Genomic DNA, 16,629 nt, shown 5'->3' with positions numbered 1-16,629 from the left:
AGGCTCCAGCAGCCACAGGAGGCTCTGATAGCCACGGGAGGCTTCGGCAGCCACGGGAGGCTTCGGCAGCCACAGGAGGCTCCAGCAGCCACAGGAGGCTCCAGCAGCCACAGGAGGCTCCAGCAGCCACAGGAGGCTCCAGCAGCCACAGGAGGTTCCAGCAGCCACAGGAGGTTCCCACAGGCGGCTCCAGCAGCCACAGGAGGTTCCCACAGGAGGTTCCAGCAGCCACAGGAGGCTCCAGCAGCCACAGGAGGCTCCCACAGTCGGCTCCCAGCAGCCACAGGAGGCTCCAGTAGCCACAGGAGGCTCCCACAGTCGGCTCCCAGCAGCCACAGGAGGCTCCAGTAGCCACAGGAGGCTCCCACAGTCGGCTCCCAGCAGCCACAGGAGGCTCCAGTAGCCACAGGAGGCTCCCACAGTCGGCTCCCAGCAGCCACAGGAGGCTCCAGTAGCCACAGGAGGCTCCCACAGTCGGCTCCCAGCAGCCACAGGAGGCTCCAGTAGCCACAGGAGGTTCCAGCAGCCACAGGAGGTTCCAGCAGCCACAGGAGGCTCCCACAGTCAGCTCCAGTAGCCACAGGAGGCTCCAGTAGCCACAGGAGGCTCCCACAGGAGGCTCCAGTAGCCACAGGAGGCTCCCACAGTCAGCTCCCAGCAGCCACAGGAGGCTCCCACAGTCGGCTCCCAGCAGCCAGGGGCGGCCCCGCTCAGAGCCCCTCGGGGCGCTGGTACTGCCAGAAGGCGATGTCCCCGCTGTCCCCGCAGGACGCCAGCAGCCCCGGCTCCCGCGGGTGCCAGGCCACGCCGTTGGCGTCCTGCGCGTGCGCGCGCGGCACCTGCGCCGCCAGGCTGAAGGTCACCGGCGCCCCCGGCACCGCCACCGCCTCCTCAAACACACGCACGGCATCGTCACCGCACGCCGTGGCCACCGCCCCCGTCAGGGGACACCTGCGGGACAGGGACAGTGTCAGGGACAGGGGACACCTGCACGGCATCGTCACCGCATGCCGTGGCCACCGCCCCCGTCAGGGGACACTTGCGGGGACAGGGGACAGCGTCAGGGACAGCAGGGACAAGGACAGAGACAGCAGGGACACCTGCACAGCAGGGACAGCGTCAGGAACAGGGGACGGGGAACACCTGCCAGGGATGGGGACAGCATCAGGGACAGGGGACAGGGGACAGGGACAGGGGACACTTGTGGGGACAGGGGACAGCGTCAGGGACAGGGGACAGGGGACACCTGCACAACGGGGACAGGGACAGCGTTACGCGACAGGGTCAGAGGGGACAGGTGACAAGATCAGCAGGGACAGGGGATGGGGACAAGGGACACCTGCGACAGCCAGGGGACAGGGACAGGGTCAGAGGGGACAGGGGACACCTGGGACAGAGCGGGGACAGCATCAGCGGGGACAGGGGACACCTGGGGACAGCAAGGGGACAGAGGACAAGGTCAGTGCTCAGGGGAGACAAGGGGGTCACAGAGGGGACAGCAGTCTGGGGGGACAGAGGGCACCTGCAGGGGAGAGCCAAGGGACAGGGGGGACATGGAGGGGACAGGGGGGACATGGAGGGGACAGGGGGCACCTGCAGGCACCACCAGGGCACAGGGGTCAGGGAGGGGACAGAGTCCCAGGGAGGTGGCACTTGGAGAGGTCACCAGGGAGATGCATCTGGAGGGTCACAGGGCCCCAGTGAGGTGTCACCACTATCACCAATGTCCCAGTGTCCCCATTGTCCCTGGTGCCCCAGTGTCACCAATATCCCCACTGTGCCAGTGTCCCTAGATGTTCCTTCTATCCCCAGTGTCCCCAATGTCCCCATGTCCCCCAGTGTCCCCACACTCACCAGGCCACGTCGTAGATGCTGCGCCCGTGGTACCCGGACAGGGTGCACACACATTTCCAGCTGGGCTCTGTGCCACTGCCTGTGACAGGACAGCAGGGACATTGGGGACAGCAGGACATTGGGACAGCAGGGACATTGGGGACAGCAGGACATTGGGACAGCAGGGACATTGGGGACAGCAAGGACATTGGGACAGCAGGACATTGGGATAGCAGGGACATTGGGACAGCAGGACATTGGGACAGCAGGGACATGGGGACAGCAGGGACATTGGGGACAGCAGGGACATGGGGACAGCAGGACATTGGGATAGCAGGGACATTTGGGACAGCAGGGACATGGGGACAGCAGGACATTGGGGACAGCAGGGACATTGGGACAGCAGGACATTGGGGACAGCAGGGACATTGGGACAGCAGGGACATTGGGACAGCAGGACATTGGGGACAGCAGGGACATTGGGACAGCAGGGACATTGGGGACAGCAGGGACATTGGGACAGCAGGGACATGGGGACAGCAGGACATTGGGACAGCAGGACATTGGGGACAGCAGGACATTGGGACAGCAGGGACATGGGGACAGCAGGACATTGGGGACAGCAGGGACATGGGGACAGCAGGGACATTGGGGACAGCAGGACATTGGGATAGCAGGGACATTGGGGACAGCAGGACATTGGGACAGCAGGGACATGGGGACAGCAGGGACATGGGGACAGCAGGGACATGGGGACAGCAGGACACCTCCCTCCCCCTCCATCCCACCCTCTCTTTCTCACTTCCCTCTCTCCTCTCCCTTTTGCTTCTTCATTGCCTCCCCCTCCCTCTTTTCCTCCCTCCCCCTTTTCCCCCTCTCCCCTTTTCCTCCTTCTTCCTTCCCCTTCTCCTTTTCTCCACCCTCCCTTTTCCCTCTGCCTCCCCCTCCTTTCCCTGTCCCCTGTCTGTCCCCTGTCCCCGTCCCTGTCCCCTGTCCCTGTCCCCACCCTGTCCCTCACCGTGTCCCTGGGAGCGCTGCCACACGCGCAGGGTGCGGCCATCGCTGCAGGACACGAGTCCCCTGTCCCTGTCTGTCCCCTGTCCCCGTCCCTGTCCCATGTCTGTCCCCTGTCCCCATCCCTGTCCCCTGTCCCTATCCCCATCCCTGTCCCCTGTCCCCGTCCCCTGTCTGTCCCCTGTCTCTCACCGTGTCCCTGGGAGCGCTGCCACACGCGCAGGGTGCGGTCATCGCTGCAGGACACGAGTCCCCTGTCCCTGTCTGTCGTCTGTCCCCATCCCTGTCCCCTGTCCCCATCCCTGTCCCCTGTCCCCTGTCCCTGTCCCCATCCTGTCCCTCACCGTGTCCCTGGGAGCGCTGCCACACGCGCAGGGTGCGGTCATCGCTGCAGGACACCAGGCGCTGGCCAGAGCTGTCCCAGGCCACTGCCCAGACGGTGGAGGTGTGACCCTCCAGGGTGGCACAGCACACCCAGTCGTCATCGTCCTCGCGGTACAGGCGCACCGTGTCATCGTAGCTGGCACTGGCCAGCAGCTGGGGACAGTGACACAGGGGACATGGGGACACCAATCACACCGTGTCATCGTAGCTGGCACTGGCCAGCAGCTGGGGACAGTGACACAGGGGACATGGGGACAGCAATCACACCGTGTCATCGTAGCTGGCACTGGCCAGCAGCTGGGACAGTGACACAGGGGACATGGGGACAGCAATCACACCGTGTCATTGTAGCTGGCACTGGCCAGCAGCTGGGACAGTGACACAGGGGACATGGGGACACAGGGGACAGCAATCACACCGTGTCATTGTAGCTGGCACTGGCCAGCAGCTGGGCAGTGACACAGGGGACATGGGGACACAGGGCTGAGCTGGGGACAGGAATGGGACCCTGCAGGGTTTGGAGGTCTCAGGATGGGACCCTGGGGGAGTTTGGGGGCTCTGGGGGTCTCTGAGGGTCCTTGGGGGTTCCTTTGGGAGCTTGGGTGTCCCCTGTGTGTCCCCAGGTGTCCCCATGTCCCCTGTGTGTCCCCAGGTGTCCCCATGTCCCCTCACCTCCTGGCTGGGGTGCCACACCACGTGTTTGACGTCCTGCGTGTGGGCGCTGAGCACACTGACACACTCGAACTCCTGCTCCTCCTCGTCCACTGGGGACAGGGACAGGGGTCAGGGACAGGGGACAGGGACAGGGACAGGGGACAGGGACAGGGGACAGGGACAGGGGTCAGGGAGAGGGGACAGGGACAGGGGACAGGGACAGGGGACAGGGACAGGGACAGGGGACAGGGGTCAGGGACAGGGGACAGGGACAGGGACAGGGGACAGGGGTCAGGGACAGGGGACAGGGACAGGGGTCAGGGACAGGGGACAGGGGACAGGGACAGGGACAGGGGACAGGGACAGGGACAGGGACAGGGGACAGGGGACAGGGGACAGGGGACAGGGGACAGTGGGACAGGGGACAGGGGACAGGGACAGGGACAGGGGACAGCAGGGTTGGGTTGGTGGGGTCAGGGGCCAGTGGGATCAGGGGTGTCTGGGGGGGTGAATGGGGGGTCAGTGAGGTCACTGTGGTCAGTGTGGTCACTGTGGGGTCACTCTGGTCACTGGTCACTCTGGTCAGTGTCTCAGGGGTCACTCTGGTCACTGGTCAGTGTGGTCACTCTGGTCACTGGTCAGTGTCCCAGGGGTCACTCTGGTCACTGGTCAGTGTGGTCACTCTGGTCACTGGTCACTGTGGTCCCAGGGGTCACTGTGGTCACTGGTCAGTGTGGTCACTGTGGTCACTCTGGTCAGTGTCCCAGGGGTCACTGGTCACTGTGGTCACTCTGGTCACTGGTCAGTGTCCCAGGGGTCAGTGTGGTCACTCTGGTCAGTGTCCCAGGTGCCCCACTCACCCTCCCAGACCCAGACACTCTTGTCCCTGCTGCAGGTGGGGTCAGTGTGGTCACTGTGGTCACTGTGGTCAGTGTCCCAGGGGTCACTGGTCACAGTGGTCACTGTGGTCACTGGTCAGTGTGGTCACTCTGGTCACTGGTCAGTGTCCCAGGTGCCCCACTCACCCTCCCAGACCCAGACACTCTTGTCCCTGCTGCAGGTGGCCAGCAGTGACCCCGAGGGTGCCCAGGCCACCGACTTCACCTCGTTCTCGTGCCCCTCCAGCGTGGCCACCACCTGTGGGGGCAGGGCAGGGCTGGCACCCCAAAATACAGCGGGGAGGGGGGGATGGGGGGAGGGGAACCCCAAAATACAGCGGGGAGGGGGGGATGGGGGGAGGGGAACCCCAAAATACAGCGGGGAGGGGGGGATGGGGGGAGGGGAACCCCAAAATCTGCCTAGGAGGGGGAAATGGGGAGGGGAACTGGGGGGGGCTGGGGACAAAGGGGGGGCACAGGTGGCTCTGGGGTGGCTCTGGGGTGTTCCAGGTGTCCCCAGGTGTCCCAGGTGCCCCCCAGGTGTCCCAGGTGTCCCAGGTGCCCCCCAGGTGTCCCAGGTGTCCCCCAGGTGTCCCAGGTGTCCCCCAGGTGCCCGCTGGCCCCACCTCGAAGCCGTCGTGCTGCCGTTTCCAGATGCAGGTGGTGCCATCGAAGCTGGCCGAGGCCAGGAACTGACCACAGGGTGACCAGGCCACCCTGCGAACCGTGCGCTGGTGGCCATCGGCCAGAACCGCCCGGCACGACCAGCCTGTGCCTGGGGACAGGGACAGGGACAGGGACAGGGGACAGGGACAGGGGACAGGGACAGGGACAGGGACAGGGGACAGGGACAGGGACAGGGGACAGGGACACAGGGACAGGGACAGGGGACAGGGACAGGGACAGGGGACAGGGACAGAGACAGGGGACAGGGGACAGGGACAGGGACACAGGGACAGGGACAGGGGAGAGGGGACAGGGACAGGGACAGGGACAGGGGACAGGGACAGGGACAGGGGGAGAGGGGACAGGGGACAGGGACAGGGGACAGGGGACAGGGACAGGGACAGGGGGACAAGGGACAGGGGACAGGGACAGGGACAGGGGACAGGGACAGGGACAGGGGACAGGGACAGGGGACAGGGGACAGGGGACAGGGACAGGGGGAGAGGGGACAGACAGACAGGGCTCAGGTCTCTCAGCCCCGTTCTCACCCCGGTCCCCGCGCACTGTCCATTCCCAGCCCCGGACCGTCCGCACCCGCTCCCGGTTCAATCCCGGTTCCCCGCAGCCGGTCCCGGTTCCTCACAGCCGGTCCCGGTTCCCCGCAGCCGGTCCCGGTTCCCCGCACCCGGCCCGGTCCCGGTTCCCCGCAGCCGCTCACCGTCGCGGCCCCAGACGCGCACGGTGCGGTCTCCGCCGCAGGAGGCGAGCAGCGCCCCGCTGGGGCTCCAGGCCAGCGCCCAGCAGCGGGACTCGGGGTGCGCGGAGACCCGGCACAGCAGCGACAGCGCCTCGGGCATGGCGGCGCCGGAACCGGAACCGGAGCGCGCCCGGAAGCGGAACGGGGCCGGAAGCGGAAGTGCGGCGGGGCGGGGCCGGAGCCGCTGCCGGGATCGGGACTGACACCGGCACCCGCACCGGCACCGGGCCGCTGCCAGGGGGGTTCGGAGCGCGCGCCGGGAGCGGGGGACGCGGGAACGGTGCCGGGAGCCGCTGCCGGTGAACCCGGGGCGGGTGCCGGGATCCGGAGCCGGTGCCGGTTATCCCGGGGAGGGTGCCGGGAGTCCCGGGGCGGGTGTGGGATCCGGAGGCGGTGCCGGTTATCCCGGGCGGGTGTGGCTGACCCGCGGCCGGTTGTGCTTTAGCCGGTACCGGTACCGCAGAGCGGGTGTTGTCCCGGTACCGGTGCCCCGGGTGTCTCTGCCCCGGGCCCGGCTGCCTCTTCCCCTCCCCCCTGTTCCCGCCGCTCCACGCTCCGGGTTCCATTCCCGGTTCCGTTCCTGCTCCCGGTTCCATTCCCGGTGTTCCAGGTCCTATTCCCTGTCCCTTTTCCTGTTCCATTCCCGTTCCCGTTCCTGATTCCTGTTCCTGTCCCATTCCTGTTTCCCGGTTCCCGTTCCTGTTCCCGTTCCCATCCCATCCCCGTCCCCATTCCTAGTGCTCCCATCCCCGGTTCCCGTTCCCCGGTTCCCGTTCCTGGTTCCCAATTCCCCATTCCCATCCCCATTTCCAGTTCCTGTTCTCTGGTTCCCGGTTCCCATCCCCGGTTCTCTGTTCCCGTTCCTATTCCCGGTTCCAGTCCCCGTTCCCCGTTCCGTTCCCCGTTTCCCGTTCCCCGTTCCCTGTCCCCATTCCCTGTCCCGGTTCCCCGTTCCGTTCCCTGTTCCTGGTTCCCGTTCCCCGTTCCCCGTTCCCCGTTCCCCGTTCCGTTCCCTGTTCCTGGTTCCCGTTTCCGTTCCCCGTTCCCTGTCCTGGTTCCCCGTTCCCGTTCCTGGTTCCCTGTCCCCATTCCCCATTCCCCGTTCCCGTTCCATTCCCGTTGCCGTTCCCCCAGCCATGTACGCGGGCGCGGTGGCGGTGTCGCGGCGGCGCCGGGCGGGCGCGGCGCTGCCCAAGCAGCCGGAGCGCAGCCTGGCCTCGGCGCTGCCGGGCGCGCTGGCGGTGACGGCGCTCTGCACCGCGCTGGCCGAGCCCGCCTGGCTGCGCATCCACGGCGGCACCTGCGCGCGCCAGGAGCTGGGCGTGGCCGACGTGCTGGGCCCCGTGCAGCCCGAGCTGCTGCGAGGTGAGAGCCTGCAGAACCCTGCAGAACCTTCTAGAACCCTATAGAACCCTATAGAACCTTCTAGAACCCTATAGAACCCTATAGAACCCTATAGAATCCAATAGAACCCTATAGAACCCTATAGAACCCTATAGAAACTTATAGAACCCTATAGAACCTTATAGAACCCTATAGAACCCTATAGAACCTTATAGAACCCTATAGAACCTGTTAGAGCCCTATAGAACCCTATAGAGCCCTATAGAACCCTATAGAACTTTCTAGAGCTTTAGAGAACCCTACAGAACCTTACAGAAACCTATAGAACCTTAGAGAGCCTTATAGAGCCCCGAGCCCAACACAACCTTACAGAACCTTTTAGAACCCAACAGAACCCTACAGAGCCCAACAGAACCCAACAGAGCCCAACAGAACCCAACAGAACCCAACAGAGCCCAACAGAGCCCTACAGAACCCAACAGAGCCCAACAGAACCCAACAGAACCCTACAGAACCCTACAGAACCCAACAGAGCCCAACAGAACCCAACAGAACCCTACAGAGCCCAACAGAGCCCAACAGAACCCAACAGAGCCCAACAGAGCCCTACAGAACCCAACAGAGCCCAACAGAGCCCAACAGAGCCCTACAGAGCCCAACAGAGCCCAACAGAACCCAACAGAGCCCAACAGAACCCAGCAGAGCCCTACAGAACCCAACAGAGCTCAACAGAGCCCAACAGAACCCAACAGAGCCCAACAGAACCCAACAGAACCCTACAGAGCCCAACAGAGCCCAACAGAACCCAACAGAACCCAACAGAGCCCAACAGAACCCAACAGAGCCCAACAGAGCCCAACAGAACCCAGCAGAGCCCTACAGAACCCTACAGAACCCTACAGAGCCCAACAGAACCCAACAGAACCCTACAGAGCCCAACAGAACCCAACAGAACCCTACAGAGCCCAACAGAACCCAACAGAGCCCAACAGAACCCAACAGAGCCCTACAGAACCCTACAGAACCCTACAGAGCCCAACAGAACCCAACAGAACCCTACAGAGCCCAACAGAGCCCAACAGAACCCAGCAGAGCCCAACAGAACCCTACAGAACCCAACAGAGCCTAACAGAACCCAACAGAGCCCTACAGAACCCTACAGAACCCTACAGAGCCCAACAGAACCCAACAGAACCCTACAGAGCCCAACAGAACCCAACAGAGCCCAACAGAACCCAACAGAGCCCAACAGAGCCCAACAGAACCCAACAGAACCCTAGAGAACCCAACAGAACCCAACAGAGCCCAACAGAACCCAACAGAGCCCAACAGAACCCAACAGAGCCCAACAGAACCCAGCAGAGCCCTACAGAACCCTACAGAACCCTACAGAGCCCAACAGAACCCAACAGAACCCTACAGAGCCCAACAGAACCCAACAGAGCCCAACAGAACCCAACAGAGCCCTACAGAACCCTACAGAACCCTACAGAGCCCAACAGAACCCAACAGAACCCTACAGAGCCCAACAGAGCCCAACAGAACCCAACAGAGCCCAACAGAACCCAACAGAACCCTACAGAGCCCAACAGAGCCCAACAGAACCCAACAGAGCCCAACAGAACCCTACAGAGCCCTACAGAGCCCAACAGAGCCCAACAGAGCCCAACAGAACCCAGCAGAGCCCAACAGAACACAACAGAACCCTACAGAGCCCAACAGAACCCAACAGAGCCCAACAGAACCCTACAGAGCCCAACAGAACCCAACAGAACCCAACAGAGCCCAACAGAGCCCAACAGAACCCAGCAGAGCCAAACAGAACCCAACAGAACCCTACAGAGCCCAACAGAACCCAACAGAGCCCAACAGAACCCAGCAGAGCCCAACAGAACCCAACAGAGCCCAACAGAACCCAGCAGAGCCCAACAGAACCCAACAGAACCCTACAGAGCCCAACAGAACCCAACAGAGCCCAACAGAACCCAGCAGAGCCCAACAGAACCCAACAGAACCCTACAGAGCCCAACAGAGCCCAACAGAACCCAACAGAGCCCAACAGAGCCCAACAGAACCCAGCAGAGCCCAACAGAACCCAACAGAACCCTACAGAGCCCAACAGAACCCAACAGAGCCCAACAGAGCCCAACAGAACCCAGCAGAGCCCTACAGAACCAAACAGAACCCTACAGAGCCCAACAGAACCCAACAGAGCCCAACAGAACCCAACAGAACCCTACAGAACCCAACAGAGCCCAACAGAACCCAACAGAGCCCAACAGAGCCCAACAGAACCCTAGAGAACCCAACAGAACCCAACAGAACCCAACGGAACCCAATGAGAACCCAACAGAACCCAACGGAACCCAACAGAACCCAACAGAACCCAACGGAACCCAACAGAACCCAACGGAACCCAACAGAGCCCAACAGAACCCAACAGAACCCTACAGAACCCAACAGAGCCCAACAGAGCCCAACAGAACCCAACAGAGCCCAACAGAACCTTCCAGAACTTTACAGAACCTTCCAGAGCTTTAGAGAACCTTCCAGGACCTTACAGAAACTCACAGAACCTTCCAGAACCTTCTGTCCCCTCCCCCTCCCATTTTTCCAGCCTTGCTCACTGCTCCCCCCCCCCAGGACTCATCCCTAATCAAGGAGTCACCCCTAATTAACTCACTAATTACTGCTTGAGTTCACAGCCTGTTGCTGTTGAATTCCTTCCCAGGAATGGTTGGGTTCCTTCCACAAAATTCCCCCAAAATTCCCTCAAAATTCCCCCCAAATTACCCCAAAATTCCTTCCAAAATTCCCTCAAAATTCCCTCCAAAATTCCCTCAAAATTCGTTCAAAATTCTCTCAAAATTCCCCCCAAATTGCTCCAAAATTCCTTCCAAAATTCCCCCAAAATTCCTCCAAAATTCCCCCAAATGCCCCAAAATTCCTCAAAATTCATTCAAAACTCCTCTAAAATTCCCCCATAATTCCCCCAAATTTCCTCCAAAATTTCCCCCAAATTTCTCAAAATTCCTCCAAAATCCCCCAAAATTCCCCAAAATTTCCCCCAAATTCCTTCCAAAATCCCCCAAAATTCCTCCAAAATTCCCCAAAATTCCCTCTAAAATTCCTCAAAATTCATTCAAAATTCCACCAAATTCCTCCAAAATTTCCCAAAATTCCCTCAAAATTCCCCCAAAATTTGCCAAATTCTCCCAAATTCCCTCAAAATTCCCCCAAAATTCAACTTTTCCACCCAAATCCTTTTCCTTCTGGGATCCAGGTGGGACAGAGAATTTGGGTGGAAAAACAAAATTTTACGGTGGAAAATCAGAATTTTTGGGATATTTTGGGAGGAGTGGATTTTCTGTTCGAAAATTTTATTGCTTTTTTTTTTTTTTTGGTTGGAAAAGTGGAATTTTGGGCAGAAAATCAGATTTCCTGGTCAAAGAAACATATTGTTGTTGGAAAAATGGGATTTTGGGGTTTTTTTGGTGCAGAAAATCAGATTTTTAAAAAAATTTTCTGCTTAAAAAAGTGGAATTTTGGGGGTTTTTGTCACAAAAATTCACATTTTTTTCTGGGAAATGCCTTTTTCTGTCCCTCTGACCCCATTTTTGCCATTTTTTTAGAAAAACTGCTTTTTTTTCCCCCCATTGATAAAGTGGAATTTTTGGGCCATTTTTTTGCGTGGAAAATCAGATTTTTCTGCTCGGAAAAACTGAAATTTTTTTTTCTGATTTTTTGCTTGGAAAAGTGAATATTTTGGGACAGAAATACGATTTTTTTTCCCTTTTTTTTCCTTAAAAAAGCGGAATTTTGGGGCGTTTTTTCACGAAAAATCCCATTTTTTGCTGGGAAATCTCGTTTTTTCTCTGCCCCTGACCCAAATGTTGGTTTTTTCTCCCCAGATTTCTGCATGAACCCCCAGACTGTGCTGCTGCTCAGGGTCATTGCTGCTTTTTGCTTCCTGGGCATCCTGTGCAGCCTCGGCGCTTTTCTGCTCGACGTCTTCGGCCCCAAGCACCCAGCACTGAAAATCACCCGGCGCTACGCCTTCGCCCACATCCTGACAGGTGGGAGACACCCCCAAATCCAGCAGGAATTGCCCTAAAAAAGGGGAAATTCACCCCAAAATTTAAAAAAAAATCCAGCCAAAATTTGCTGGAAAATTAAAAAAAAAGGGTTGAAAAATCGCAAAGAAATTTAAAAATTCGCACTGAAAATCACCCGGCGCTGCACCTTCCCTCACATCCTCACAGGTGGGAGACACCCCCAAATCCAGCAGGAATTGATCAAAAAAAGGGGAAATTCACCCCAAAATAGGAAAAAAAATCCAGCCAAAATTTGTTAAAAATTAAAAAAAAAGCGATAAAATTCGCGCTGAAAATCACCCGGCGCTGCACCTTCCCTCACATCCTCACAGGTGGGAGACAGCCCCAAATCCAGCAGGAATTGTCCCAAAAAAAGGGGAAATTCATCTTGAAATTAAAAAAAAAATCCAGCCAAAATTTGCTGGAAGATCTAAAAATAAAGGAATGAAATTCGCGAAGAAATTTAAAAATTCGCGCTGAAAATCACCCGGCGCTGCGCCTTCCCTCACATCCTGACAGGTGGGAGACACCCCCAAATCCAGCAGGAATTGCCCTAAAAAAGTAGAAATTTGCTTCAAAATTAAAAAAAAAAATCTAGCCAAAATTTGCTGGAAGATCTAAAAATAAAGGGATGAAATTCGCGAAGAAATTTAAAAATTCGCGCTGAAAATCACCCGGCGCTGCGCCTTTGCTCACATCCTGACAGGTGGGAGACACCCCCAAATCCAGCAGGAATTGCCCCAAAAAAGGGGAAATTTGCTTCAAAATTAAAAAAAAATCCAGTCAAAATTTGTTAAAAATTAAAAAAAAAAAGCGATAAAATTGGCGCTGAAAATCGCCCGGCGCTGCACCTTCCCTCTCATCCTGACAGGTGGGAGACACCCCCAAATCCAGCAGGAATTGATCAAAAAAAGGGGAAATTCATCTTGAAATTAAAAAAAAAATCCAGCCAAAATTTGTTGGAATATTAAAAAAAAAGGGTTGAAAAATCGCGAAGAAATTTAAAAATTCGCGCTGAAAATCACCCGGCGCTACGCCTTCGCTCACATCCTGACAGGTGGGAGACACCCCCAAATCCAGCAGGAATTGCCCCAAAAAAGGGGAAATTCACCCCAAAATAGAAAAAAAAATCCAGTCAAAATTTGTTAGAAAATTACAAAAATAAAGGGATGAAAAATCGCCAAGAAATTTAAAAATTCGCGCTGAAAATCACCCGGCGCTGCTCCTTCCCTCACATCCTGACAGGTGGGAGGCACCCCCAAATCCAGCAGGAATTGCCCCAAAAAAGGGGAAATTCATCTTGAAATTTAAAAAAAAATCCAGTCAAAATTTGCTGGAAAATTGCAAAAAAAGGGTTGAAAAATCGCAAAGAAATTTAAAAATTTGCGCTGAAAATCACCCGGTGCTGCTCCTTCCCTCACATCCTGACAGGTGGGAGACAGCCCCAAATCCACCAGGAATTGATCAAAAAAAGGGGAAATTAGTCTCAAAATTTTAAAAAAAATCCAGCCAAAATTTGTTAGAAAATTACAAAAATAAAGGGATGAAATTCGCAAAGAAAATCACCCGGCGCTGCACCTTCCCTCACATCCCGACAGGTGGGAGACACCACCAAATCCAGCAGGAATTGCCCCAAAAAAGGGGAAATTCACCCCAAAATAGAAAAAAAAATCCAGCCAAAATTTGCTAAAAATAAAGGGATGAAAAATCGCAAAGAAATTTAAAAATTCGCGCTGAAAATCACCCGGCGCTACGCCTTCGCTCACATCCTGACAGGTGGGAGACACCCCCAAATCCACCAGGAATTGATCAAAAAAAGGGGAAATTCATCTTGAAATTAAAAAAAAAATCCAGCCAAAATTTGCTGGAAGATCTAAAAATAAAGGGATGAAATTCGCGAAGAAATTTAAAAATTTGCGCTGAAAATCACCCGGCGCCGCGCCTTTGCTCACATCCTGACAGGTGGGAGACACCCCCAAATCCACCAGGAATTGATCAAAAAAAGGGGAAATTCACCCCAAAATTTAAAAAAAAATCCAGCCAAAATTTGCTGGAAAAATAAAAAAAAAGGGTTGAAAAATCGCAAAGAAATTTAAAAATTTGCGCTGAAAATCGCCTGGCGCTGCTCCTTCCCTCACATCCTGACAGGTGGGAGACACCCCCAAATCCAGCAGGAATTGATCAAAAAAAGGGGAAATTAGTCTCAAAATTTAAAAAAAAATCCAGCCAAAATTTGTTAGAAAATTACAAAAATAAAGGGATGAAAAATCGCGAAGAAATTTAAAAATTCGCGCTGAAAATCACCCGGCGCCGCGCCTTTGCTCACATCCTGACAGGTGGGAGACACCCCCAAATCCAGCAGGAATTGCCCCAAAAAAGGGGAAATTCACCCCAAAATAGAAAAAAAAATCCAGCCAAAATTTGCTAAAAATAAAGGGATGAAAAATCGCAAAGAAATTTAAAAATTCGCGCTGAAAATCACCCGGCGCTACGCCTTCGCTCACATCCTGACAGGTGGGAGACACCCCCAAATCCACCAGGAATTGCCCTAAAAAAGGGGAAATTCACCCCAAAATAGAAAAAAAAATCCAGCCAAAATTTGTTAAAAAATTACAAAAATAAAGGGATGAAAAATCGCGAGGAAATTTAAAAGTTTGAGCTGAAAATCGCCCGGCGCTACGCCTTCCCTCACATCCTGATAGGTGGGAGACACCCCCAAATCCACCAGGAATTGATCAAAAAAAGTAGAAATTTGCTTCAAAATTAAAAAAAAAAATCCAGCCAAAACTTGCTGGAAAATTAAAAAAATACAGGGATAAAAAATCGCGAAAAAATTTATAAATTTGTGTGAAAATCCGCCAGAAAAATCCCTGAGGAATGAAAAAATGCCCAAATTCACCCCAAAATAAAAAAGATCCCCCACAAAATCCCCCCAAAAGTTCCTCAAAAATTGCTTAAAAAAGCATCAAAATTCCCCATTTTTTTCATGTTTCCCAGTGCTGCAGTGCCCATAGTGATTGGGACCCAAACCCCAAACCCCAAACCCCAAATCCACCCCAATCTAACCCATTTTTTCTGTGTTATTCCCCAATCTAACCCATTTTTCTGTGTTTTTCCCCAATCTAACCCATTTTTTCTGTGTTTTTCCCCAATCTAACCCATTTTTTCAGTGTTTTCCCCATTTTTCTCTCCCCAGTTCTTCAGTGTGCCACGGTGATCGGGTTCTGTTACTGAGGACCCAAACCCCAAATCCACCCCAATCTAACCCATTTTTTCTGTGTTATTCCCCAATCTAACCCATTTTTTCTGTGTTTTTCCCCACTCTAACCCATTTTTTCAGTGTTTTTCCCCATTTCTCTCTCTCCCCAGTTCTTCAGTGTGCCACAGTGATCGGGTTCTGTTACTGGGGACCCAAACCCCAAACCCCAAATCCCAAACCCCAAATCCACCCCAATCTAACCCATTTTTCCCCACTCTAACCCATTTTTTCTGTGTTATTCCCCAATCTAACCCATTTTTCTGTGTTTTTCCCCACTCTAACCCATTTTTTCAGTGTTTTTCCCCATTTTTCTCTCTCCCAGTTCTTCAGTGTGCCACAGTGATCGGGTTCTGTTACTGAGGACCCAAACCCCAAACCCCAAACCCCAAACCCACCCTGATCTAACCCATTTTCCCCATCCAACCCATTTTTTCTGTGTTATTCCCCAATCTAACCCATTTTTTCTTTGTTATTCCCCACTCTAACCCATTTTTTCAGTGTTTTTCCCCATTTCTCTCTCTCCCCAGTTCTTCAGTGTGCCACAGTGATCGGGTTCTGTTACTGGGGACCCAAACCCCAAACCCACCCTGATCTAACCCATTTTTCCCCAATCTAACCCATTTTTCTGTGGTTTTCCCCAATCTAACCCATTTTTCTGTGTTATTCCCCACTCTAACCCATTTTTCAGTGTTTTTCCCCATTTTTCTCTCTCCCCAGTTCTTCAGTGTGCCACAGTGATCGGGTTCTGTTACTGAGGACCCGAACCCCAAACCCCAAACCCCAAACCCCAAACCCACCCTGATCTAACCCATTTTCCCCCATCCAACCCATTTTTTCTGTGTTATTCCCCAATCTAACCCATTTTTTCTGTGTTTTTCCCCAATCTAACCCATTTTTTCAGTGGTTTTCCCCATTTCTCTCTCTCCCCAGTTCTTCAGTGTGCCACAGTGATCGGGTTCTGTTACTGGGGACCCAAACCCCAAATCCACCCCAATCTGACCCATTTTTTCTGTGTTATTCCCCAATCTAACCCATTTTTTCTGTGTTTTTCCCCACTCTAACCCATTTTTTCAGTGTTTTTCCCCAATCTAACCCATTTTTCTGTGTTATTCCCCACTCTAACCCATTTTTTCTGTGTTATTCCCCAATCTAAGCCATTTTTTCTGTGTTTTTCCCCATTTTTCTCTCTCCCAGTTCTTCAGTGTGCCACAGTGATCGGGTTCTGTTACTGAGGACCCAAACCCCAATCCACCCCCATCTAACCCATTTTTTCTGTGTTATTCCCCAATCTAACCCATTTTTTCAGTGTTTTTCCCCATTTCTCTCTCTCCCCAGTTCTTCAGTGTGCCACAGTGATCGGGTTCTGTTACTGGGCCTCGGAGCTGCTCCTGGCCCAGCAGCAGCAGCACAAGAAGTACCACGGCTCTCAGGTGTTCGTCACCTTCGCCGTCAGCTTCTACCTGGTGGCGGGGGCGGGCGGCGCCTCCATCCTGGCCACGGCTGCCAACCTGCTGCGGCACTACCCCAGCGAGGAGGAGGAGCAGGCCCTGGAGCTGCTCTCTGAGATGGAGGAGGCCGAGCCCTACGGCCCCGAGTACGAGGTGGTCAATCAGTTCCAGCCCCCACCCGCCTACACGCCCTGACACGGCTGGACATGGGGATGGGGATGGGGATGGGGATGGGGATGGGGATGGGCTGGGGATGGAACAGCCAGAGATTGGGCATGGAACTGCCAGAGACTGGGCA

At 55.1% G+C, this 16,629-nt stretch overlaps 2 protein-coding genes across 2 annotated transcripts; one reads left to right on the top strand and one right to left on the bottom strand.

The window, feature by feature from the left end:
• Positions 1-674: 674 nt before the first annotated feature.
• Positions 675-6,336, bottom strand: CIAO1 (cytosolic iron-sulfur assembly component 1). The gene is made up of 7 exons (XM_079328938.1): positions 6,148-6,336; positions 5,390-5,538; positions 4,911-5,022; positions 3,904-3,995; positions 3,192-3,384; positions 1,855-1,933; positions 675-951 (listed from the first exon to the last, which is right to left on the bottom strand). The coding sequence occupies exons 1-7, from the start codon at positions 6,284-6,286 to the stop codon at positions 711-713; spliced, it is 1,005 nt and encodes a 334-aa protein (XP_079185064.1). The 5' UTR covers positions 6,287-6,336; the 3' UTR covers positions 675-710.
• Positions 6,337-7,419: 1,083 nt separating this feature from the next.
• Positions 7,420-16,543, top strand: TMEM127 (transmembrane protein 127). Its single transcript, XM_079328789.1, has 3 exons — positions 7,420-7,551; positions 11,442-11,606; positions 16,219-16,543. Exons 2-3 carry the CDS (start codon positions 11,450-11,452, stop codon positions 16,524-16,526), a joined length of 465 nt encoding a protein of 154 aa, XP_079184915.1. The 5' UTR covers positions 7,420-7,551; positions 11,442-11,449; the 3' UTR covers positions 16,527-16,543.
• The last annotated feature ends 86 nt before the right edge of the window (positions 16,544-16,629 follow it).

Source organism: Erithacus rubecula (assembly GCF_903797595.1).
Source record: "Erithacus rubecula genome assembly, chromosome: 29".
In the NCBI taxonomy this organism is placed as follows: domain Eukaryota; kingdom Metazoa; phylum Chordata; class Aves; order Passeriformes; family Muscicapidae; genus Erithacus; species Erithacus rubecula.
This window is presented reverse-complemented; position numbering and strand designations above follow the sequence as displayed.